Raw genomic sequence first — 27069 nt, 5'->3', positions numbered from 1 at the left:
GATCAGAACTACACAGTTGAGACCTGAATTTGGAGCATAACTTGCATCAAAAATATCTAATTATACCAAACAAGTCTAAATTGACAAGTCTAAAATCATTTATTTATAAATTTAATTACAAAGATATTCATTTTATATATTAACATGTTAAATATTTTATTAAAAAGGTATGTAGAGGAGTAATTCTCCAATCCCAAATTTTCAGCAGAAGGTGCAATTTGAGCAGCTCCTTTTGAAAGCATGGATTTATGGAATTACTCCCTTTCAGATAACATTTACAAATCACATAAATAACAAAAAAATGTTTGCTTTTCCTAGGGACTAATGCCACCAAATGTGTCTTTGTGAACAAAGAAGTTGCAATATCCTTTCACCGGCGCAAGCAGATACAGCAATTTCAACGTAACATAACAGTTTCTATACACATGTTCAGAAAATTTGTACGCATATACTCAGAAATTAACAATGAGTGAAGAAGTTTCTAACATCTAAATTTTTTTTCCCAAAAATAACTTCCTTAGGATTGAAAACTATTTTAACACCATCTTTCAATAAATAACAAACATTTCAACAAAATAAACTGTTCAAAATGGGCTGTTCAGTACTCTATTCGTGCACCAGTAAGAACAAAGATTAACACATGGCTGAAATCTGGTGATCACAAAGTTGGAACTTAATTGCAACCTCCTTTTGTTAATTTTAATCAGTAGGAGTTACTTAGTGTATTTATGTCCATACTAGAATCCTTTATGACTTGAAAGCTGCAACACTTTTTGTTTCACACAAGACATCTGGCTCCTCCGAGAAAAGTTCACAATAATAGTTCTTCAGAATCTTAAACTGTCCACTGCGAATAACAATATGAGATCTGATAGATGCAATATATTCACATGCCTTCTTTGGACTCCAATGATGTAGCTAAGGATAATATAGGAACAAACAGTTATAAAATGAATAGTTTCTAAACAGTTATTACATAACCTTCAAAATGTTATACTGTAGCTCAACTGATTCAGTATCATGCCTCTACACAAATCACTGAAAACTTAACTTAAGTGTTTGTTCAAACACTTGTTATTAGATCAATGCTTCATTCTAATTGCTTTTCGTTGCACTAAAATATAAAGCAATATTAGGCAGCCAGTGGCTTTGTTAAAAATGTGCCTGAGAACTGACTACAAATTGGAGTATTGGGGAAAAAGGAAGCGGCAGGAACAAAGTGGGTGCTATTTTAGATTCAATCTAAACAACCATATAAAATTACATTGAAGAACATGAGGGGGGTTATAAAATATTTGATCCCCATGTACCCTTAAATCGACAAAACTAGCCAAACCCAGCAATTGAGGGAGATACTTCAATGCAATTAAGGCTACTAAGTTTAGTAAAGAATAAAACTGAATAGAAAGAAAAATACTATAGAAAAACGAAAGAATCACATTTGCAGCATTGTTCTGCAAATATACAAAACATTAGATACAGAGATATGGAACTGGATACTAATTAGAATAAAAGGAAGCATTTCAGCAACTTAACAATATCAGCTGGTGATGCATGTAGTGAAATGATTTGAATACCATATAAATAGGCTGAAAATGATTAGAGGAGAGAATAACGAGGAAGACAGCAAAATAAGCGTGCATACAAAATATATATGAAAAATACAGCAGGGGATTAAAGTGGGAGAGGCAGGGGCAATTACTTACTGCTTGCCCACTGGAATCAAACCTCCAAAGTAGTTGTAATATGTACAAAAATGACGGTTTGAACCTCATTACAAAAATAATTCCAGAGAAAACTGCTTAATTATTGTTTATTGCTTAATGTAAATTATTTGGGACACCAGATTCTAAGGGAAAAAATGCTCTGCTGTCCATTGATAGATTCCAGTTTTTAAATTCCCAAAATCAGAATTTGAAATTGAACATTCCCAATGCTAAGAAACTGGCAGTCACATCTTCAGTTTTGAAACGCCATTCCTGAACTTTACTGTCTTTCCTCAATTAAAGAGCTCTCAGTATCCACCACTTTCACCAAAATTGTGATCATCCTATCTGATCGTTTTTTATTTGGCTTAGCATCAAACTTTAACAATACATCTAGGATGTGCCTTAACGTACAAGATCCAAATTAAAGCTATTGGTATTGAAAGTTTACTGTTATAAGAATTAGCATGAGTAAACATACATGAATTAGATATGCTGCTACCATAGTGGCACTCCGGGAGCGTCCAGCCTTGCAATGCACATAGACACAGCTTCCTTTTTTACGATATTTGGTAAGGAAATCAACGCCCTTCTTCAGATCTTCCAATTTTGGTACACCAAGTATATCTACTGTGCTGAGTCTTAACTGTTCGACTCCAAGTGACTCCCATTCCTGAAATACAAACTCCAATCTGAAAATGAAAGCTGACAGAGCAAAGGCCCATCTCAAACCATGCAACATTTGCTCCACTTCCTGTAAGTTGTTAACGATCTCAAGGTAGAATCAACATTCGTTTACAAACTTGCTTCCAATCATATCAAAAACATCCAAATATTAATATGGGTTATGTTTCAAATAAACTTGAAGTTTGTGTAAAACTGGGTAAGTAAATTATTGAACATACACTTTTATAGCATATCTTTCATTAATTGAACTTGCTGTCTAGAATTGTTTACTGCAAAATAGAAATGAATCAAATGAATTTACAAAAAAACAATGATAGTAGAAAAAAAAGGCTCATTGAGTCTGCTCCGCCATTCGATAATGGCTGCTTTATCAGTTGCTTTCAACTCCATTCTCCTTCTTTCTCCCTGTAGCTTATCTTTCTGTTTTAAAGAATGGAGCACATTTGTGATTTTCCAGTCCTCTGAAAGTATTCCTAACTCATCACTACTAATGCCTTCAGCTACCTCTTTCAGAGCCCTAGAGTGTAGTTCATCTGGTTATGCACCTTCATATTTCCAGCTTCCCAAGCATCTTCTTTGTAATAGTAACTACACTCACTTCTGTCCCTGACTTTTTTGAATTTCTGGCATTCCACAGTGAAAACTGATACAAATTACTTATTCTTTATTTCCCTCATTACTACTTCTCTGGCATAATTTTCCAACAGTTCAATACAGAACATATCATAATCTACTCTCTCCTCCCTCTCTTTTACTAGTCAAAAAAAACTTCTAGCATTTCATCTTTTCTTCCCTATATCACCTCTGCTGAATTTATTTTAAAGTTTCTCAGTCGTCTAGCTTCTTAATTGTTGCATTAATACATACCCTCTCTTTCACTTTTATGCTGCCTAGGATAAGAAGTGTATCCTTGGATGTTTGGCTCCCCGTCATGACCTTTTTCTACATTGACTTTGTGATACTTACAAAGTCATACCTGTCTACTTGTAACTGCTCTATAAGACCATCTTGTCTTTATATACTGTGTGCATTCAAAGATTACATCTTCAGTCCTGTATTCACTACAGCTCTCAAATTTGTCTCCATACTATCTGAGGTTAAATTTTTATTCCGATCTAAACTTTGTCTTTTTCTTACTTTGGAGACTTCAGTAAGCTCTCTGGCACTCACCTTCCCTTTTTATTTTATCTGATTTGTTAAAATCAACCACCTGCTATTTAGTTTAAAGTCCTAACCATAACCCCAGTTATGTGATTCACCAGGACCCTGGTTCCAGCATGGTTCAGATGAAGCCCATCCCATTGGAACAGCTCCTTCCATCCTCAATACTGGTGCCATGACTTGAAACACTCTTCTCCCACAACAATCTCTGAGCCACTCATTTAACTCTCTGAAAGTATTGCTCCTGTGACAAGGTTACTGCCTTTTATTTTAGTCATTAGCTGCTCATATCCCCTTAACTCCTACATCATTAGTACCAATGTGGCTCACCACAACTGGTTCTTTCCCCCTCACTTCAAACTCCTCTGTAGGTCAGATGAGTTGTATTATACTCAGGAACCACAGGCAGGCAACACAGCTATCAAGACTCTCAATCCTTGTAACAGAGAATTGTGTCAATTCTCCTGGCTGTACTATCACCAATTACAACTATATTTCTCTTCTCTGCAATGTGTTGAACAGCTCCCTAACCTATGTAACCACAGTTATGTTACTCATCCTTCCTCCACAACCATCCCCCTCGCTTGCCCACAGAAAGTGAAAGAATCTCAGACCTATTGGTCAAGCTCAAGAAAAGTTTGTGTGTGTTATCCAATAAAAACAGCAGTGAGCTTGGGTGACAGATGTTAAAGGAGCTTTCCAAGACATAGGGCTCACAAAGTTCAGTCATGTGGAAAAAATTGTAGAAGATTATCAGAACTACAAGAGTTAGAATTTTCAGATAAGAAATGGAAATTATAACTGAGTGACATATATTGCTACAGATCATTAAAGAATAAAACTGCAACATTTGAATAAGCTCCTACCAAAGTCATTACCTTACAACTCAGTTTATTTCACTCGATAAATGGAAATGTTTCATGGTGCTGTAAGGGAATAGTATGCAGAAAAAGCAAAATGTGAAAATGACTGATGATAGATGAGTATTACTACACTTGTTTTTCAGAAATTCTGAGATTATTTAAGTCTGTGGAGAACCTTTCCTAAAATTGAAATTATGACCTGGAAATCTGTTTATTCATTTTTTTCACTTACCTCAGCTGTGTTTACAAAGAACTTGGTTTCATAATCTTCATTCATGGTTATCACTCCTCGCACATTCTCCTTTGTTACTAGCTGGAAGTCCAAACACACTAAGAATTACTCAAAGAAAATGAAATGTTCATAGATGCGACTATGCCTTGGGTAGGCTTATATAAAATCTGGCCGTTTAGCTTAGGAACTCATGAAAATTTCTTGATACCACTTAACTCATCAAATAAAAAATCTATATCAAAAATTTGCAGAAGGTGAAAGACAAATTAGAACATTAATCATTTACCAAGTTCAACTGTCATTCAACCATATTCACACAATGGTTGTAGAGGAAACAAAAACTATTCCACAGCAAAATTCTCAGATGGATTCATTATAATAGGGACACAAACTTATGCACGGAGTCAGATTGTTGAAAGCAGAAATGGGGATAAAAGAGTCACACATAAGGTAAATGAGATTAAACGATTTGAAATATTGTGGAATACTGGTAGCTCAGGTTGGCTATTTGGAAGTTTGGTTGATTGCCAAAATGTCTACAAATATTTTGCCATTTCCACTCCAATCGAGAAGTCATCATCAGTGCACAGTTGAGGGTGTTGTCTCCTCAGAATGCCAATTTATATACTCTTTTGGGGTCTGAATGGATATTGATTAGAAGTCGTGACCTGGCCATAATCAATATCCATTTGGACCCCAGAGAAGTACATAAGCCAGCATTCCAAGGAGACGACACTCTCAACTGCGTGCTGATGATGGCTTCTTGATTGAAGCCAAAACGTCTGCTAACATTTTGCCCAGCTCAGCAATCAACCAAACCTCCAGATGATGCAATCTGCCACACAGAACAGATGTTACAGATAAATGTTACAGATGTTACAGAACATAAATGTTACAGATGTTTGGAAACAGCATTGAAGCCATGGATGATGTATAATGTACAATCAGTCATAAAAATGAAGTGGTATAGTTATAATGAATGATTTGATTTTAAAAAGGCAATGAATAAAGAAATACTAAAGGTGCAACATTATAAACTGAGACAAATGTCTGCTGGATCGACATTACAAGATTAATGAATCAATTGTACAACAAATATTAAAGGAGATTCTCATGGAGACAAGAACCTTTTTCCAAGATTAATTGAAACAGAACTCATTATTCAGAGAAATTTCAACCATGCCTTTACTGAATGATACAAGTGATGTAAAACCGTACTGCTGAATCACCCTCCTGTGTCTGGCAAACCAACCCATTTCCCTTCCTCCACTACCTGCAAAGTGCCACACTGCCCAATCACCTCCTCGCTCATGTCCATTCAGGCCCAAAAAAGTCATTCCAGGTGAAGCAACATCTCATTGTGAATCTGCTGTGGTTGTCCATTGTATCTGCTACTCCCTATGCAGCCTCCACTAGACTGGTGAGATCGCTATAAATTGGGAAAACGCCTTGTTGAGCACCTCCGCTCCATCAACTAAAAGCCGAACTTCCTGGTGACCAAGTATTTTAATTACCAATCCTGTTCCAACATATCGATCCATGGCCTCCTCTTGTGCCAAAATGCAATACCCATCTCCACACTTCCCTCACTTTTTGCAGCAATATCCATCTCCACACTTCCCTCACTCCTCAGTGCAATGTCCATCTCCACACTTCCCTCACTCCTTACTGCAATGTCCATCTCCACGTCTCTCATCCTCAGTGGAATGTCCATCACACTTCCCTCACGCCTTGCTGCAATGTCCATCTCCACACATCTCTCATCCTCAGTGCAATGTCCATCTCCACACGTCTCTCATCTTCAGTGGAATGTCCATCTCCACACTTCCCTCACTCCTTACTGCAATGTCCATCTCCACGTCTCTCATCCTCAGTGGAATGTCCATCACACTTCCCTCACGCCTTGCTGCAATGTCCATCTCCACACATCTCTCATCCCCAGTGCAATGTCCATCTCCACACGTCTCTCATCTTCAGTGGAATGTCCATCTCCACACTTCCCTCACTCATCACTGCAATGTCCATCTCCACACTTCCCTCACTCCTTACTGCAATGTCCATCTCCACGTCTCTCATCCTCAGTGGAATGTCCATCACACTTCCCTCACTCCTCAGTGCAATGTCCATCTCCACACTTCCCTCACTCCTTACTGCAATGTCCATCTCCACGTCTCTCATCCTCAGTGGAATGTCCATCACACTTCCCTCACGCCTTGCTGCAATGTCCATCTCCACACATCTCTCATCCTCAGTGGAATGTCCATCTCCACACGTCTCTCATCTTCAGTGGAATGTCCATCTCCACACTTCCCTCACTCCTCACTGCAATGTCTATCCCAACATTTCTCTCACCCTCACTACAATATTGTTATTGTTCTATAGATTTACTAAGTAAACCCTCAGAAAATGAATCTCAGGGTTGTATGTAGTGACATATATGTACTTTGATAATAATTTTTTTTGGGGGGACGTCACGTGATGACGTAGGATCGAGACGCTGGAATCCAGCCCTCCCGTAAAAAAGTTAATAAATCAATGTCTAAGTGAAGAAAAGTTAATTAATACTTTTTTAAGGTTACTTATAAACTATTCCGGATTGTTTTAAGCTATGCCTCATAAACAGAGGACGAAGAAAACTGCTACCGCGAAGACCGCTCAAGTTGGAACAGAATCAAGGCCTACTTCTACCGAAGAACCGCGGACTCAGGTACAACACACCATCGGTGAAACAGAAAAGGAGACTGCGGCAGCATCGGCCATTTCTAAAGGGAAAGATCAACGAGAACTGCGCAAGCGTAAAGGAGCGAGCATGCGCAAAAGAGAACAACCAGAACTACAAATCCCAGCAACGACTGAAACCGACAGTGAAAGTGAGTCTGAGAGAGAGACGGACTCTCTGGAAAAATCAGATGAAGATGGAGAAGATGAAAGTTCCTCTGAAAGTATAAAAAAAACTTTGAGGCAAATAATGCATGCATTAAAAGTAATTAAAAGTAACCAAAAAGTAATGACACAAAAAATAACAAACATGGAGGCTAAGTTTGATAAAATGACAAAGAAACAGGAAAAAATGGAAAAGAAAATTATAGATTTGGACGTCAGAACGGAAGATATGGAGGGAAGAATGAAGAAGATGGAAGATGATAATGACGCCTGGACATCAGAAAGAAAACAACTCGTGGGAAAAATTGATAAACTTGAAAATTTTAGTAGACGCAACAATATTAAAATTGTTGGACTTAAAGAAGGTACCGAAGGAGAAGACCCAATAAATTTTTTTCAAAAATGGATTCCTGAAAAATTGGAAATGGGAGAAGAACCTTTAATTGAGATTGAAAGGGTGCACAGAGCTTTAAGACCAAGATCTCAAGATGATCAAAATCCGCGATCAATTTTGATAAGATGTTTAAGATATCAGGATAAAGAAAAGATTTTGAGGGCGGCTGCCCAGGGTGCTAAAAGAAGAAAAGGTCCGTTGATGATAGCTGAGAAACCAGTTTTTTTTTATCCTGATATAAGTTATAACCTTTTGAAGAGAAAGAAAGAATTTAACCCAGCTAAAAAGGTTTTGTGGGAAAAAGGTTATAAGTTTTCAATGCGTCACCCAGCAACACTGATAATTTTTTTGGAGGAAGGAAAAAGATTTTTTTCTGACTATCAAGATGCGGAGGTGTTTGCACAAAGACTTCCATCTATTCGTTGATTAAAAGCGGAGATTTCTAAATGTAATGGTTAAAGACGAAGACAGAGAAAGTAAATGGAACTGATGGACATTTAAGGACGATATAAGGGAGAAAAGTAATATTTTAGAAATATTAATTGAGAATGGTTTGTTTTTTTTTATATATATATATCTTTCATGTTGCGGGGGGGCTGGGGAGCTTTGAATCGGTTACTGCGGGATTCACGTGTGTAATCATGGCGATTGCCATGACCCGTACAATAGAGGGGGGTAATGTTGTGTTTCTTTTTTTTCACAACATTAGTAGGGGGGTATTTTGTTTTTTTCTTTATTTTCTATTTTTCTTTTATTCTTTTGCCTGGATGATTGGTGGGGACACACATAGCAACATGGAGACTTCTAAAAAGATTTCCCAGGATATAATGAGAGTTGAAAGATTAGGTATTATTATAGATTGGAGTAACATAAATAAAAATAATGACTAATTTATTGAATTTTTTAAGTTTTAATGTTAATGGGCTTAATGGACCAATAAAAAGAAAAAGAATTTTAACATACATTAAAAAAATGAAAATAGATATAGCTTTCTTACAAGAAACTCATTTAACGGATATAGAACATCAGAAATTAAAAAGAGACTGGGTTGGAAATGTTATTGCAGCTTCATTTAACTCAAAGGCAAGAGGAGTTGCAATTTTGGTTAATAAAAATTTACCAATTAAAATACAAAATGTATTAATTGATTCGGCAGGAAGATATTTAATTATACATTGTCAAATTTTTTCAGAACTATGGACTCTTATGAATATTTATGCACCAAATGAAAATGATGTAAAATTTATACAGGAGGTTTTTTTGAATTTGGCTAATGCACATGATAAAATATTAATAGGTGGAGATTTTAATTTTTGTTTAGATCCAGTTTTAGATAGATCAACAAAGGCTATTACAAAATCAAAAGTAGCAAAATTAACTCTATCATTGATGAAAGATCTAAATTTGATTGATATATGGAGAAGAATCAATCCAAAAGAAAGGGATTATTCATTTTATTCAAATAGACATAAAACATATTCAAGGATAGATTTTTTCCTGTTATCAACAAATATTCAAGATAGAGTGAAAAACATGGAATATAAAGCTAGAATATTGTCTGATCACTCTCCTTTAATAATGACAATGATAATGACAGATAAAGAGGAATCAATTTATAGATGGAGATTTAATTCAATTTTACTAAAACGTCAAGATTTTTGTGATTTTATGAAAAAACAGATTCAGTTCTTTTTAGATACAAATTTACATTCAGTTGATGATAAATTTATATTGTGGGAAGCAATGAAAGCATATTTGAGAGGTCAGATAATAAGTTATACTTCTAAAATTAAGAAGGAATATATGATAGAAATAGATCAATTGGAAAAGGAGATTATAAAATTAGAAAAAGAATCTCAAAGAAACATGACAGAAGAAAAACGAAGACAACTTATTAATAAGAAGTTAAAATATAATACACTCCAGACATATCGAACAGAAAAAGCAATTATGAGAACTAAACAGAGATATTATGAATTAGGTGAAAGATCACATAAAGTTCTTGCATGGCAGTTAAAAACAGACCAGATTTCTAAAACAATAAATGCAATTCGAACAAAAGTGAATGAAATTACTTATAAACCTCTAGAAATTAATGAGGCTTTTAAGAATTTTTATTCTGAGTTGTATAAATCAGAATCAAAGAATGACGATGTTAAGATAGAAGAATTTTTATCACAAATAACTCTTCCAAAATTAAATACAGAAGAACAGAAGGGATTAGGTATGTCTTTTACAGTGAAAGAAGTTGAAGAAGCTTTGGGATCACTTCAAAGTAATAAATCTCCAGGAGAAGATGGTTTTCCACCTGAATTTTATAAAAAGTTTAAAGATTTATTAATTCCTCCTTTTATGGAATTAATAGATCAGGCGGAAAGAACGCATAAACTTCCAGAATCTTTTTCAACAGCTATTTTAATAGTATTGCCAAAAAAAGATAGAGACCTTTTAAAACCAGCATCATATAGACCTATTTCTTTATTAAACACTGATTATAAAATAATAGCAAAAATCTTATCTAATAGATTATCTAAATGCTTACCAAAATTAGTGCATATGGATCAAACAGGATTTATCAAAAATAGACAATCGGCAGATAATGTAACTCGGTTATTTAGTATAATCCATTTAGCACAAAAGAGGGAGGAAATGAGTGTGGCGGTTGCTTTAGATGCAGAGAAAGCATTTGATAGATTGGAATGGGATTTTTTATTTAAGGTATTGGAAAAATATGGACTAGGAACATCATTTATAAAATGGATTAAAACCTTAAATACTAATCCCAAAGCTAAAGTAGTGACAAATGGTCAAATTTCAACATCATTTCAGTTAACAAGATCAACTCGGCAAGGTTGCCCACTATCACCTGCTTTGTTTGTGTTGGCAATAGAACCATTAGCTGAATTAATTAGAATGGACCCAGATATTAAGGGTTTCAGAGTTAATCAGGAAGAATACAAGATTAACTTATTTGCTGATGATGTTCTAATTTATTTAACAGATCCATTACATTCACTACGCAAATTATCTTATAGACTAGAAGAATATGGGAAAATATCGGGTTATAAAATAAATTGGGATAAAAGTGAAATTTTGCCTCTTACTAAAGGAGATTATAATCAATGTCGATTAATAACTCAATTTAGATGGCCAGTAAATGGTATAAAATATTTAGGTATAAGAGTTGATAATGATATAAAAAACTTATACAAATTAAATTACTTACCACTTTTGAAAAAAATTCAGGAAGATCTTGAAAAATGGATGGCACTACCAATAACATTAGTAGGTAGAGTAAATACTATAAAAATGAATATATTCCCTAGAGTACAATATTTATTTCAATCATTACCAATACAATTACCCCAGAAGTTTTTTCAAGAGTTAAATAAATATTTGAGGAAATTCCTCTGGAAAGGTAAGATGTCCAGAATATCATTGGAAAAATTGACATGGAAATTTGATCTAGGAGGACTACAACTTCCAAATTTTAAGAATTATTATAAAGCAAATCAACTTAGATTTATTGCATCTTTTTTCGAGAAAGATAAACCGGCATGGATTAGAATAGAATTAGATAAAATAGGAGAAAATGTACCAGAAGATTTTATATACAAATGGGAATCTAAATGGATACGGGAAAAGAAAGAATCTCCTATATTAAAACATTTGATTGATTTATGGAATAAGATAAATGTTGATGATGAGATAAAAAAATCTTTATTAGCAAAGAGATCTTTAATTCAAAATAGACTTATTCCTTTTACAATGGACAATCAACTTTTATATAATTGGATTCAAAATGGGATTAGATATATAGGGAATTGTTTTGAAGGAGGTATATTAATGTCATTTGAACAATTAAAGAATAAATATAAAATATCAAACAACACTTTATTTTGTTACTTTCAATTAAGGGCTTATTTAAGAGAAAAATTAGGTCAAACAATGTTATTGCCGAAATCTAATGAAATAGAAATTTTAATTCAAAAAGGAAATATCAAAAAATTTGTATCTTGCATGTATAATTTGATTCAAAGACAGGTAATTAAGCAAGGAGTCCATAAGTCAAGACAAAAATGGGAAAGTGATTTGAATATTAAAATTGAAGAAACAAATTGGTCAAGACTATGCCTTGACAGTATGACAAATACAATAAATGTTCGGTTAAGATTAGTGCAGTATAATTTTCTACATCAATTATATATTACACCACAAAAAATAAAAAAATTTAATCCAAATTTATCGGATCAGTGTTTCCGATGTAACCAGGAAACTGGTACTTTTTTACATTCGACATGGTCTTGCTCTAAAATTCAACCTTTTTGGACAAATTTAAGACTTTTACTGGAACAAATTACAGGAACACAATTTCCTCATAATCCAATATTATTTTTACTAGGTGATATTGAAGGGATAAAACCGAAACTCAAACTAAATAAGTATCAGAAAGAATTTATAAAAATTGCACTGGCAGTAGCCAAAAAAGCTATTGCAGTTACTTGGAAATCGGATTCACATTTAAGTATAGATTCTTGGAAGAAAGAAATCTATGGTTGTATTCCATTAGAAAAAATTACTTATAATTTAAGAGATAAATATGAAACATTTTTGAAAATTTGGAGCCCTTATTTACAAAAGATAGGATTAAATATATAGATGCTTTTAAGATGAAACAATTGGTTATTAGGGGGAAGAAATAAATATACATATTAAAATTATTACGAACTCCATGGAGCATGTGGAGATCTTCCAACCACCAGGCATTCTTTCTTTCTTTCTTTCTTTCTTTCTTTCTTTTTTTTCTAAGGGGCAGTTAGGGGGGAGGGGTTAAGGGGAGGGGGTATGGGTTATATACATTGTTTTTTTCATACTTTGTAATCATTTAAAAATGCAATAAAAAATTATTTAAAAAAAAAAAAAAAAAAAATAATTTTTTTTGAACCACCCATCAGCTAACACCAAGTCTCTTTCCCCGACTGAGCAGACCATGCAGCAAGGATACAAATAGGAAACACTCAAGACTGCAGCTGCTGGAATCCGCAGCATTAAACAAAACGTGGTGGAACTCAAAAGATCAGTCAGCACTTGTGCAGGTTTCAAGTCAAGACTCGACATTTGGCCTGGGAGGCTGTGTTATCAAGTATGGTTCTCGTAGCCTCCTCCTAGTTGTACCAAATCTAATGCTAGTTGTCGATCTCTTCCTCTTACCCCCACCTCCCAACAAGCGGAACCCATTATCACCTTCACATTCCCAATTTCCTCCATCCTCCCAGTCACCAAACCCCTACCCGCCCCTCTCCTCCTTTTCCACAGATGCTGCCTGGCCATCTGAGTGCCTCCGGCATATTGTGTGCGTTGCTTAGATTTCCAGCATCTGCAGATTTTCTCCTCTCTGTGACCGGATTACCACTCTTCCCCCGACACCTCTGCCCTCCCTCACGATGACCAGACGCGCACCGGCCGGAGCTACCGGCCTTCTTCCCCCCAATCCCGCTCCTACCTCCTCGGTGAGCGAGCGGAAAGGGAGAGCCCCAATGATGACGGTCTGGTCAATTCGGTCATACCAGTGGCGGCCGAACACCTTCGACATGAAGACGTTGTAGCCTAAACTCGGGTAGAAGACGATCCGTGCGAACAAGCCCGCCATCACCAACCGCCGTATCCGGTCCGATAGCCAACACTCCCCCGTCCCGTCCCGTCCCGTTAACCGTTCCCTCTCTCCCCTGACCGGCTGTGCCGGGGTCCCAGCCCCGGGGCTGAACACCCAGGGGGGAAAAAATCACAAGTTTGTTATTGCATTTATCGACTTCAGCCAGAGCTGAACTTTTTGATTCTTAAAAAAAAGAAGCCTGCTTCCTGCAACCATGATCCAGACAGTAAGATTGCTTTACAAGTTCAAAAATTTGCAAAAACTCATTCAAACTACAGTTTTTCAGAGATTTCATTTAGTAAACCTTCATTGTCATCTCTTTGAAAGGTATTTTATGTAACACACTTAAATACGAAATACGCTTCCGTCAGCAGTACAAATTTAAGCGACGATATAATAAAATATAGCACTTAGAAAATAATTTGCTCAGTTTTATAAATTCTAAAACAGCCTCAAATACATGAAATAAACTTTTAGTTGTTTACACATTACCAGTCCCTTCAAAGAACCAACCTCTCAAAATACATTGTTCAATAATTCTCTCTCAAGGGTACATCTAAAATCTCAGAAACATGGCTTTTTTTAAATGGTAAACAGATAATACTTCAGCACCTATTGTCCCACTCTGTTGAACTCCAGGACAGACCACTGACCTATTTCACAATTTAATAAAGTTTAAATGAATTGTATCACTTAATTTTAAAAATCATTCAATAATTTCAAAAGAGCAGAAAAAGACACATGAATAAAAGACCACAGTTCAATTTCATTGCAGCAGTATAATGCTTTCTTTTGTTTAACTGCTGGCTGATTTCACCAGTTAACCTTAATATAAGTGGAAGCTTTAAGGTGTGGTGGTCTCCAGACATCCAGACATCTCTTTAGCCTCTTACTGCTATATTTTTTTTCATTATTGTTTCATGGATTTACCTTTAGACCTCACTGCCTTTCAGTATATCTACTGGGAAAACATATTCAAAGGTTCAAGTGTACAATTTAATGTCAGAGAAATGCATAGAGTGTACATCCTGAAATGCTTCATCTTCGCAAACATCCACAAAAACAGAGGAGTGCCCCCAAAGAGTGAATGACAGTTAAATGTAAGAACCCCAAAGTACCCCCCCCCGCACCCCTCCCTCCGCGTGTAAGCGGTAGCGAGCAACAATCTCCCCCCTCCCCACCACCGGCAAAAAAAAGCAAGCATCAGCACCACCACTGAGCATTCAGGTGTGAACAAAGCAATAGCAAAGACACAGACTTGCAGTTACCCCAAAGATTTCACATTTCACCGGGCATTCGACACACCACAGGTTCTCTCTCTCTCCCTAATAAGGGAGAAAGAGGTGTCTCCATTTTCATGTCATTAACATACAAACATTTTTGAACAGTACACAAAGATGGTTTCTCATTTCATTCTTAGCAATTACTACAATTATTTGTGCAATTTTCCTATTAATGACATTTATTTTAAAAATGTATATTGGCCTTCCAAATTCCTTTTATTTCAGAAGTCTATCATTTTCTTTCCTTCCATTCCCTTAAGTGTGCCCACCTACTATGTACTCTAAGTTGGGGTTCCCAACCTTACTGTGCCATGGACCCCTATCATTATCCGAGGGGGTCTATGGACCCCAGGTTGGGAACTCCTGCTCCAAATGGAGGCTGACACCTGTCTCTATAGTTTCTGCTCTTCTAACAATGCAAAATAATCTGGGATGACGCAAGATGTTATAGAAACATAGAAAACCTACAGCACAATTCAGAGCCTTCGGCCCACAAAACTGTGCCAAACATGCCCTTACCTTAGAAATTACCTAGGGTTACCCACAGCCTTCTATTTTTCTAAGCTCCATGTACCTATCCAGGAGTCTCTTAAAAAACTCAATTGTATCCGTCTCCACCACCGTCACCAGCAGCCCATTCCACGCACTCCCCACTCTCCACGTAAAAAACTTAACCCCGACATCTCCTCTGTACCTACTTCCAAGCACCTTAAAACTGTGCCCTCTCGTATTAGCCAGCTCAGCCCTGGGAAAAAGCCTCTGACTAACCCCACAATCAATGCCTCTCATCATCTTATACACTTATCTCAGTATATGCACATCTCCATTTAAAGACATGAAACTAGGAACTCATTGTGAGCTAAACTGAAGACAACCTGTCTCCACGTGCTAAGTTAATATAATTTTAAAATTGTATATTGAATAAAATGTTTAATGTATAGTTTATGTTTGCATTTTGTGAATACAATTTAACTCTCACAAATATGAGAAATATGACCAGCAAATGTTAGTTTCATTTTTATATTTGCAGTTTAATCCGATCCAGTCTGGATCCAGTCCGGATCGGAGGCAGCATCTCCAACACCGTCACACAGAGCATGGGGCCCCCCCCCAGGGTTCCGTGCTCAGTCCATTGCTGTTCACTCTGCTGACCCACGACTGTGCTACAACACACAGCTCGAACCATATAATCAAGTTCTCTGATGACATGACCGTGGTGGGTCTCATCAGCAAGAACAACGAGTCAGCATTGTCTCATTTTTACTGTGTACTGTACCAGCAGTTATCGTCGAAATGACAATAAAAAGTGACTTGACTTGACTTTAATTTTTTAAAAACATCAATATTAAGTGTAATTGCATTTTGTATGTATAAGAATAAATATCAAAAATAAGAGTTAATTAAATGAAAGTTATTTCAAATTCCTCTACTTGATTGTTTGATCAGTAAGATATTGCATCGTTGTTTTGCAAACTAAATTTTCAGACCTTAGCGTTCCTAGTGAACTGTTTATTCTGGACCTAAGCTGTGTGCATACATTTACTGATGCTTCTGGACACATCATCAGTGATGTTTCTGGAATCATCCGGTGTTTCGGGTCTTTCAACATCATACACTCTCCTCCTGGTGACCCAGCCGGGGCTGATCAGACCCAGCTTGTGTCCAGAGAGCTAGCTACACATGACTCCATGGCTCCCCTCTCTTGAGCCACAGCCATCTTGAGGCCCCCTCTGCCACATCGGTGGTACTGCGGATGGCTCTCCACTTCCTCTCTCCCTCGATGCCCAAATTGCTGTAGGCTCTGGCTACGGAACGGGCTGCAAATCCTCTACATCCAACCTCCACTGGGAGACACCTCGCTCTCCATCCAGCCTGCTGGCAGTTGTTGACCAGTCCTGCGTACTTCGATAGCTTCCTTTCAAAGTGATCTTCCCATGGGACCGTCAGCTCCAGCAGCACCACCTGCTTCGTAGACTCAGACACAAGGACAATATCTGGTCGCAGGTGGTGTCTGCGATATGGTCGGGGAACTTCAGCTGTCGTTCGAGGTCCACCAACACCTGCCAGTCCCTTGCAGAGGTCAGGATGCCTGCAGATGTTCTTTTGGTGGGTATTGGCTGCTTCCCAGCTCTGACAAAAGCAATGGCCTGCTTGGAGGGTCAGGACCGCTTCGCCCAGTCCACTCCTGCACTGATGCCTTAAGCGATGGTCTTCAGGACCTGATCATGCCCCCATCGGTACCGTCCCTCACCAAGTGTCCTTGTGCAGCTGCTGAGGATGTGCTGCAGGGTTCCTCACTTGGAACACAGTAGGCACGCTGATGACTCTGCTTTACCCCGTGTGTGCAGGTTTGATGGGCTTGGAAGCACATCGTACAGTGCCTGGATGAGAAATTGGATGCGGTGTGGCTCAGCTTTCCAAAGCTCAGCCCAGGTCACTTTCCTCTCCACTGCATTCTCCCATCTTCTCCAAGCTTCCTGTTGCTTCATTCCCACCGCCTTGCAGGGTCTCGTCTCTTCCACTGCTGCTCTCACCTCCTCCTGAACTCGGCGGCACCTTTCCTTCCCTCTGACGGTGTCCATTTGGGGAGTTGGAAAGGATCCTAGCCCAGCTCGGCCTCGTGTGACCACTCCCACCAGCCTCCTGTGACGCAGCCTTGCCTCTGCTTCCTGAACAGCTTCTTCCACCCTCCACTTCCTGCCGGTCCTCACCTGGATCCCTGATCTAGCCACCTTCGGATCACTTGAGTCCCTGTACTGAATCACTTCTCTGGCTCTTGTAACTTTGAACTCCTCCTCCAGGGATTTGAAGGGCAGTTGCAGTTTGTTGTGGTGTCCATAGAGGGCGATGCTGCTCAGGCTCCTTGGCAGCCCCAGCCACCTCCTGAGGTGCTTGCTGACCCTCCTCTCTAAGGTTTCGACTGTTGAGATCGGAACTGCATAGACGAGGAGGGGCCACAGGATTCTGGGAAGAATGCCATGCTGATACACCGAGGCTTTGAACTTCCCCGGTAGGCCAGACTTGTCCACAGATTTCAGCCAGCCATCCAACTCGGTGCAGGTCGCCTGAATGGATGCTGCGTCCCTTAAAGAGCTGTCAAACACCTTACCTAAGCTCTTGACTGGCTTTTCTGTGATGGTTGGGATGGCTGTGCCTGCGATGCTGAACCGGAACTTGTTCACCTTCCCTCTCCTCAGCATCATAGATCTTGATTTGGCTGGCTTGAAACGCACCCGGGCCCACTCCACCAGCTTTTCGAGCTCCTGCAGAATCCACCGGCAGCCGGTGACTGATTCTGTGGTGGCTGTGAGGTCAGCCATGAATGCCCTGATGGGTGGCTGCCGTTAAGCGGAATTCACTCTGGGCCCTCTGCACTCTGGTTCAGCAGACTGAGTGAGCATGTTCATGGCTAGGGAGAACAGTGTCAGCTTGATGTAATTGCTCCTGAAGATACCCTCATCCTGAAGTTGCTGTAATAATCAGCGATAAGCTGGTTCTGCTGGGGACGTGATGCTTGGTTAGTGTGAGCTGCACCAGCTTGTGCGGAATGGAGCCATATGCATTTGCCAGGTCGAGCCACAACACTGACAGGTTGCCCTTGGTCTCTCTGGCCTCCCTGATGAGCTGTGTCACCACTCCGGTGTGCTCCAGACAGCCTGGCAACCCTGAAATGCCACCCTTCTGGACCGATGTATCGATACAGGTGTTCTTCGCTAGGTAGGTGCGCGGCCGATTGGAAACGGTGCTGAAGAAGGTTTTCGCCTCGACACACAGCAGAGAGATGATACGGAACTGGTCTATCTGGGTGGCGTTTTCCTCCTTCGGGATCCACACCCCTTCAGCGACTCTCCACTGCTCTGGGATCTTCTCCAGAAGACTCACAGAATCTTCCACGGACGCAACAGGAGTTTGGGGCCGTTCTCGTATACTTTGTACGAGGTGCTGCTTGATCCTGGAGCCGAGCTTGCCCTTGCTTTGCAGACGACCTCTCTGACTTGCTTTAGCTGCAGCTCTGACATGTCAAACTCCACATCTAGTTCAGGGGGGTCTATCAGGATGTTGCACTCTCCCAACTCCTGCTCTCTTTCAGGATCACTGTATACCTTCTTCTGATGTTGGTCTGTGTCTTCCTGCGAACAGGCCAATTTCCCACTGCGCTTCTGCCCCAGCAACTCCTCGGTGAACTTGAAGGGGTTGGCGATAAAGGCAGCACGTTTTCAGGCCTTTTCACAATGCCGTCTCTGATGCCATTCTGCCTGGCAGAGAACCCTGATCTTCTTTCGTAGTATGTACGTCAGCTGGGCCAAGCCGATGTTCTCCTCTTCTCCTGACTCCTTGTACTGGGACTTCAGCGCTTTCATCTCCTGCCTGATGTTGTGGATCCTCAATGATATTTGGTTCTTTGAGTAAGGTGTTCTGGATATTGTGCATGTTTACTTAGTTTCCCTGATAGATTCCAGAAAGCATATAAAAATAAAATGCAGGAACTTTGGTCCTCAATAAATGTGTCTCTTAACTTTCCTTCAGTACTTCTTGGAATTAATCTCGCATGGCAAAAATATTAGAAGATTCAGTCCTTGATCTCAGTGCTTGGTTTAAATTTTTTACATTTACATTTATTTTAAGTACTTTTTAATAGTGTCTTATAATGCTGACTCACATCTCTTTCAATATAACAATCAGAAACATATAGTTTTTGTCATTCACTGTTTTTTTGTTAACATTTCTGATTTCTGTGGTTGATTGAAAACATTAAGCACAAAATTTGTAAGAAAACATAGGAATTGCATTTATGAAGCCACACTCCAAGATTATACACTTCTGAGTGTTAAGACAAAGCTCTTAATTCTTTGTTAAGGCATAGCCTGCATTACCACCGTCCTGTCTGGGGATCAAACTTAGTTTCATCCCTCTCAGAATCTAGATACCAAAGTACAGAGGTATTAAAGGAGACTGCAGAAGCTATTTTGCAGAATGTCATAACCTTATTCATTAAAAGGAAAATCTCTGCCACACTCAGAATTCTTTCAATTGTCTTCTTATACATCCAGAGTGTCTGGCAGTGTGTCTAAGTGGACTCTGTCAACCACATGGTGTAGGACTGTGTACAAAAATTGTTCTTGCAGTGATGGAGTTTTTCAGCTGAGGTTCTGCTTCTGTGACTGTGGAACTAGTGATGGGATACAGAGGCACTCCAACCTACAAGAATTCAAATGGAAGTGGGTGGTGGGAGGAGGTTTCTCAGAGTTATTTGACATAGGATGGGGCACACGACAAGGGGACCCTCTATCTCCTTTAATTTTGACTATATCTATTGAACCACTTGCACATTTAATTAGAAACTCTCCTCAGATCTCCCCTATTACAATAAGTACAATATCACATTCGATATCACTTTACGCGGACATCACATTAGTTTATATGGCAAATGTTCAACAAACTCTCCCCTATGTTTTAAAAACACTGAAGCAATTTGGATTCCTTTCAGGATACAAAGTTAATCTGTCAAAATCAGCACTGATGCTGATTAATATAGATAAAAGTAAGGTGTCTCTCCCTCCCCAGATTAATGTTACAAATGAGGTCCTCTACTTGGGTATTAAAGTTAATACTTCCCTATCGTCTGTGGCTAAAACAAGTTACTCTTTAATTTTGAAAAAATAGAAGATATTAATTAATGGAGACACCTGCCAGCATCAGTCGCAGCCCATATATCGGTCATTAAAATGAACATCTTACCCCGCATTAATTTTCAGCTCAATGATCCCACTTGCACCTCCAGCAGGATATTGGCAAAAACTGGACTCCTTACTACGATGCTATGTTTGGAGCGGTAAACGACCCAATATAAAGCGGTCAGCTCTACAATTCAAAAAGTCGGATGGGGGATTGGCATATCCAAATTTTAAACTGTATCACTGAACATTTGTATTAAAAAGTCTTAGCTATTGGATGGAGGAGGATAAAGTTTCATCATGGAAAAATATAGAACAAGAGCTAATAGCACCAATAAGGTTGAAGGACTTTCTCCTTATAGGTACGTCTACCAAAAAATGTTATTTGTATTATGGTCCAATTTTAACCCATATGCTACAAGTGTTTAGAGCAACAGAAAAATTCCTAAAATTTAGAAGTGTGTGGTGCAAATCATCTCCATTATGGAACAATAATCATCTTCTATCTGGGGAGAAACCATTCACTAACAGAACTTGGGAGGATAAAGGTATTACTACTCTTCAAGATATTAATGGGGCAAACACTATCCTTAGCTTTCAAGAACTGGTATCTCGATATAATATTGATAAACACTTTTTTTCTTCTACTTTAGAGTAAGATCAGCTTGTAAAGCCTACGGGGTTCCCTGGGGGTCAGATTTAAAGGACCATCCCATTTTAAGTTGGATACAGAGTGCTCCAAGACAGACAGTGTCATATATATCTATGATAAATTAAACTCGCAGAAATATATGCCCACATCAGGAATGACAGCTTAGGATAGGGACATATCTGAATTGGGACAAGACTTAGACTGGGATGCGATTTGGGATAATGCTGCTGGTGCTTCAAAAAACCCCAAATCATCGGTATTTACACTTGAAATTTTGTCATTGAGCATATCCATCACTGAGAATTAGACAGCAAATGGGACTGGTTCCTGACCCATGTCGCTCATTTTACCCCCACGGAACCATTGGCTCTTTTATACATGTTGTATGGGAATGTCCAGGGGTTTTTGGTTTGTGGGGGAGGTTATCAGTGCTCTGACAGAACTAACAGTTCAATGATCAATGGGCCCCCTGTGCATCTTCTAAATGATGATTCCCACCTTTCCCTAATGGAAAAAGCACACGAAATCTGGCTGGCAGGCCTGACTGCAGCTAAGAAGATTGTAGTCCAGCGTTAGAAACCTCCTCATGATATTTCTAGTACTCTCTAGCTTTGGAGCTTTTTGGACATTTCTTACCTGGAATTATCATCAGCAAGAGTAAATGATGCACAACCAAACACAATCTTAATGTGGACAAATTTAATATCTAACTTAAAAGATCTTCTGTTAAAACAGGAATGCTCTGTCTGTGCAGGCATTACTATTCAGTTGGTTGGTGGTGGGGTGGAGAGGGGGAATGAGGGTTGGGGGTGGCTGGGTTGAACAGTTAAAATGTAATCAGCATCTGGTTGTATTGAATGTATGTTTGTAATTTGTTGGTGTTGCAATAAAAACTAGTGATTAAAAAATGAAACTGGGTGAATGTTACACAGAATCAGCTAATAAAATATCTTCAGCATTACTTCTGTCATTTATTCCTCTTTACAAAAATAGTCAACACTATTTCAGTGCAACACAATGCTTTTTTTTATTGTCAATTCATGCCAGACAAAGGTAGACCTTTTTAACAGACTAATATCTCATTTGTGTGAACGAAAGAGATGGTTGTTGACTTCAGGAAGGCACGAAGCGACCACTCTCCACTGAACATCTTAGTGATCATTAAGAGCACCAAATTTCTTGGTGTTCACCTGACAGAGAATCTCACCTGGTCCCTCAACACCAGCTCCATAGTCAAGAAAGCCCAGCAGCATCTCTACTGTCTGCGAAGGCTGAAAAAAGTCTATCTCCCACCCCCCATTTTCACCACTTTCTACAGGGGTTGTATTGAGAGCATCCTGAGCAGCTGCATCACTGCCTGGTTCGGAAATTGCACCATCTCGGATCACAAGACCCTGCAGCGGATAGTGAGGTCAGCTGAGAAGATCATCAGGGTCTCTCTTCCCGCCATTAGACATTTACACCACAAACTGCATCCGCAAAGCAAATAGCATTATAAAGGACCCCACGCATCCCTCAATCCCTCATACAAACTCTTCTCCCTCCTGCTATCTGGGAAAAGGCACGGAAGCATTCAAGCTCTCACGAACAGACTGTGTAACAGTTTCTTCCCCCAAGCCATCAGACTCCTCAATACCCAGAGTCTGGACTGACACCAACTTACTGCCCTCTACTGTGCCTATTGTCTTGTTTATTATTTATTGTAATGCCTGCACTGTTTTGTGCACTTTATGCAGTCCTGGGTAAGTCTGTAGTCTAGTGTAGCTTTTTTGTGTTGTTTTACGTAGTTCAGTGTAGTTTTTGTGTTTTTTTTTCATGTAGCACCATGGTTCAGAAAAACATTGTCTTGTTTTTACTGTGTACTGTATCAGCAGTTATGGTCGAAATGACAATAAAAAGTGACTTGACTTGACCTGACTTGGGAAAATCAGGAGTGATCTATTTCAATTAGATTATAATCTTCAATTTGATAGATACAGTGTCTTGATATTAGGTTCATGATCAGTTTATGTTGCTTTTGATCGCAGAATGAAGGTAACTCTGATAAATAGAACAATCTGTTATATAACATGCAGCCACCATGAATAATTCCAGAATTATGGTCAAGTGGGGTTTTTAAATTGTCAGCATGGTATTTCATTGCTCATTGAGAAGACTCTTGAGTGGATTGAACTCTCCATAGTTAATACAGGTAAAAGCAATCACAAACCGATTCAATCGCTGATGCACCATCAATAACTCACTCTGAGACGTAAAGGCGAGATATCGGCTTTTATTGACTGGAAGAAGGAACAAGCAGTGAGTGACCACCATACTACATCCTGGAGACTGAGAGGCCGGGCCCAGGCTCTGATCGCCTTTATACAGAGGTCAGTGGGAGGAGCCACAGGAGCAGTCAGCGGGGGCGTGTCCAGACAGGTATATGTAGTTCACCACAATCGCCCAAGTTCTTCACACTGGATTCCAAATGCAGGAAAAGAAGAGTTACTTTAAAATGGATTCAGTTCTAATCCCAGGGCCAAAAGACAGTTTTATAATCCATTGTATCGTCTGGGTCTATCAGCCTGCAGAAAAAGAATCTCAGAGTTGTACGTGGTGACACGTATGTATTCTGATAATAAATTTTACTTTGAACTTACCAAGCCCACAAAATAATAGAAACTATTGCAGACCTACATGATGAAGCTTCCTATCACTAAAAGCAATGCAAGTGAATTGTCATTAGTCATTCATAATACAATAATTGAACAATATAATTAAGAGCTGTCTGCATTAGTTAACTTCCTGCAAACACTACCTCCAAATTCAAGTCCATTTTTATACAAGGACATAGAGATTTAAGTCACCTCCTTTGATTGTAGCTTTGGTTCAGTGTACTCACTGTCTTGTCCACCATGCCAGACAGTAGTTGCTACTTGAAAAACAAATCAAAACTGATGAGAGACTGCATGAGGGAATTAACACCAATGGTATCAGTGAGTTGCAGACATGACCTAAATGCTACCAGGTCTACCAAGATACATGGTCTTAAATGATACTATTGTATCTGCCTCAATTACTGCTTCTGGCAGCTTTCTCAGTCTTTCTTTCCTATCTCTCTTCTTTCAGATGCACCTGAAAACTTTCCACTTTGTCTAAGATTTTGGTTACTTATCTGTTAAGATCTTACTATCAATATCCTGGCTTAGCCATACTTTGGCGTTGGTTTACTATTGTCATGTGTACCAAGGTACAGTGATACACTTAGTTTTGCAAGCTATCCATGCAGATCATTTCAAAAAAATAAGCACTTCGAGGTAGTTACAACAGTAAAAAGCAGCAACAGAATGCAGAATATAGAGTAGTGTCACATTTACAGAGGAAGTGCAATGCAGGTAGACAAGATGCAAGGGCCATGACCGGGTCGGTTATGTGGTCCATCTTCATGTATAAGAGATCTGTACAGTCTAACAGCAGGATAGAAGCTGTCCTTGAGCCTGGTGGTATGAGTTTGCAAGCTTTTGAATCTTCTACCCAATGGAAAGGGGGATACAGGAGAACGTATGGGGTGGGAGGGATCTTTGATTGTGCTGTTCTGAGGTGTCAACAGAGCCCTTGGAGGGGAGATTGGTTTTCATATACACATTGTAGCTACAAGTACAGGCCAGAGACTGGGAATCCAGTAGTGAACAACTTACCCCCTACCTCCCCAACACCTGTCCATCATCAACCTGCACAAGTCAGGAGTGTGATAAACACCCTCCACTTCCCCAGGTGTGTGTAATTCCAACAGCACTCAGGAAGCTCTATAGCAAATGGGGCACTTGATAGGCACCCCATCCAGCACTGTCCACTCACCAGTGTACAGTGGCAGCAGTGTGTACCTTCTACAGAATGCACAGTGGCAATTCACTAAAACTCCTTAAAAAGCATCTTCCAAGCCCTCGACCTCTACCAGCTCAAAGATCAAGGGCAAAAATAAGAATCCACAACCAAACACCATCCTGATATGGAAATACATCGGCATCACTGCGTCAGAACCCTGGAACATTTTCCCTCTTAACTACACCTCAATGACTGCAACCCAAGAAGTTGGCTCGCCATTACCTTCCCAAGAGCAACTAGGACAGGCGAGTGTTATTTCAGCCTGTATCAGTGCTGCCCTCTGGTGTTCACTCTGTGAAATAACAAGCTGGGAAGCTGGACAATTTACCATCAATTCTACAGGCATTCCACTCGGGAACTTTGGCTATACCTTTTTCCTTTGTAACTGTATGTTTTTTTTTCTGAACATCTTTCATATGTGTGCTGTTGGTAATGTGTTCAACACCTTGGCCCTGGAGGAATGCCATTTCATTTGGCTTTCTTCATGTATGGATGAATGGTAATAAAACTTGAAGTTGAAATAAATAATATGTTTGGCATCAATTTATTTGTTTGCTAACTATCCTCTGAAATACTTCAGGGTGTCTTCACAATTCCAAAGACAATATATAAATGAATGTTGCTGATGTTGTCCTGAAGTCAGTCCTGGCACTTTCTTCCTCAGAGCATATTGGTGTTTTTTTTTTAAACAATTTTCCAGGAATTTTCAAAGATATATTGTCTGTTGCCAGCCTTCAAATGATTAAATAATGAATTTAATTTCACAACTTACCGTAGTAGATTTGGGTAGCATGGCATTTGAACTACAATCCTTACTGATATCATAGCTTGATTATCATAGTTTGTTGATGAACTTTAATCTTTTTGCAGCTTTGGTTGAAGAGCTGAGAAAAAACAAAGCCGAAATGTTACTACAGCCTGACAGCAGGGGGGAGTGGTTGCAGCATAAGTTGCAAAGGTTTGCAATAGACATAGTGTGGATTTCCGCATACCTCTATGTAAAACAAATATGTGTACAGTTTTATCCTACTTCTGTAGCAGCTGATTTTATTAGAAAATTTCTGTTTTCTTTATCACGACAGTGTTTAGATGAAACCAACTGCAGTGTGTTGTGACCTGCTGAGGGGCTTGATGAGCCAAAAGGTTTATGTTTTAATGTCACATTTACAATGGAAACCACACTACCAAGTAAGCCCTGTGTTTTTATTGTACGTACTGTGCCGGGGTGGCATGGTAGCATTGTGGTTAGCACAATGCTTTACAGAGGGTTCAACTCCCGATGCTGCCTGTAAGGAGCTTGTACTTCTTCCTGTGACCGTGTGGGTTTCCTCAGGGTGCTCCGGTTGTGGAATCAGTTCAGTGTTGAGATAGCGCTGGCGCAGTAGGAGCTTTCCCTCACACGTCCAGTGAAGAGCTTTAAAAAGCAAGAGTTTTTTCAACAGGGTGCTCTGGTTTCTGCCCGCAGTGCATAACATGCATGCTGAACAATGTGCAACGGGCAGAAGGAATCCTGCAACCAGGGGTGTCAGATTGAAGTTCTGCGGTCCTATCATATCTCATAATTCCTAAGGTTTTCGCCTCAAAGGCTTTCAATCTTCTGCAACCTGCAGCCAAGTGATTATGGTACAGTTACAGCATTAACTTTTATCCAACAATGTGGAAAATTACCCAACTCTGCTCCTTTAATAGGATATCAGGATAAATCATTCAATTAATTGTTGCACATTCAGTCCACCCTCAATCATCAGGAAAGTGATAGAAGGTGCAGCTTCAAGCACATGAGAATATTATTACCTGCATATTCCCCGTCTTATCATCCTGACCAGAGATAGATCCTCCTTCCCTGCTGCTGAAAACCCTTCCCAAATGCATCACTGTAATACTACCATGAAAACAATACAACAATTCGCCACCAGATTTCCAGGGCAGTTGCACAGGAATGTGTAATAAATGCTATCCTTATCAATTAATTCAAGCAATTGTATAAAACATCCTTCGTGCAGAGATGGTAGAATT

General features: G+C 39.2%; 1 protein-coding gene and 1 pseudogene across 1 annotated transcript; both read right to left on the bottom strand.

Annotated features, from left to right (window-relative positions):
- Positions 1 to 80: 80 nt before the first annotated feature.
- ptpmt1 (protein tyrosine phosphatase mitochondrial 1) lies at positions 81 to 13625 on the bottom strand. Its single transcript, XM_059975954.1, has 4 exons — positions 13430 to 13625; positions 4650 to 4730; positions 2188 to 2379; positions 81 to 918 (listed from the first exon to the last, which is right to left on the bottom strand). Exons 1-4 carry the CDS (start codon positions 13574 to 13576, stop codon positions 748 to 750), a joined length of 591 nt encoding a protein of 196 aa, XP_059831937.1. The 5' UTR covers positions 13577 to 13625; the 3' UTR covers positions 81 to 747.
- Positions 13626 to 16470: 2845 nt separating this feature from the next.
- On the bottom strand, positions 16471 to 21911 carry LOC132397558 (uncharacterized; annotated as a pseudogene).
- Positions 21912 to 27069: the final 5158 nt, after the last annotated feature.

The sequence above is a fragment of the Hypanus sabinus genome, chromosome 7 (assembly GCF_030144855.1).
Source record: "Hypanus sabinus isolate sHypSab1 chromosome 7, sHypSab1.hap1, whole genome shotgun sequence".
In the NCBI taxonomy this organism is placed as follows: Eukaryota; Metazoa; Chordata; class Chondrichthyes; order Myliobatiformes; family Dasyatidae; genus Hypanus; species Hypanus sabinus.
The sequence above is the reverse complement of the archived record's forward strand: the minus strand, read 5'-3'. Positions and strand labels throughout refer to the sequence as shown.

Bases quoted from the DNA above. Each gene is read 5' to 3' on its own strand.
- ptpmt1 (XM_059975954.1), bottom strand. From the start codon at position 13,576: ATGGCGGGCTTGTTCGCACGGATCGTCTTCTACCCGAGTTTAGGCTAC. The intron at 4,731-13,429 runs GTAGGAGCGGGA...TTGGACTTCCAG, and splicing joins TCCGCTCGCTCACCGAGGAG to CTAGTAACAAAGGAGAATGT. The intron at 919-2,187 runs GTATGTTTACTC...TATTATCCTTAG, and splicing joins TAGCAGCATATCTAATTCAT to CTACATCATTGGAGTCCAAA.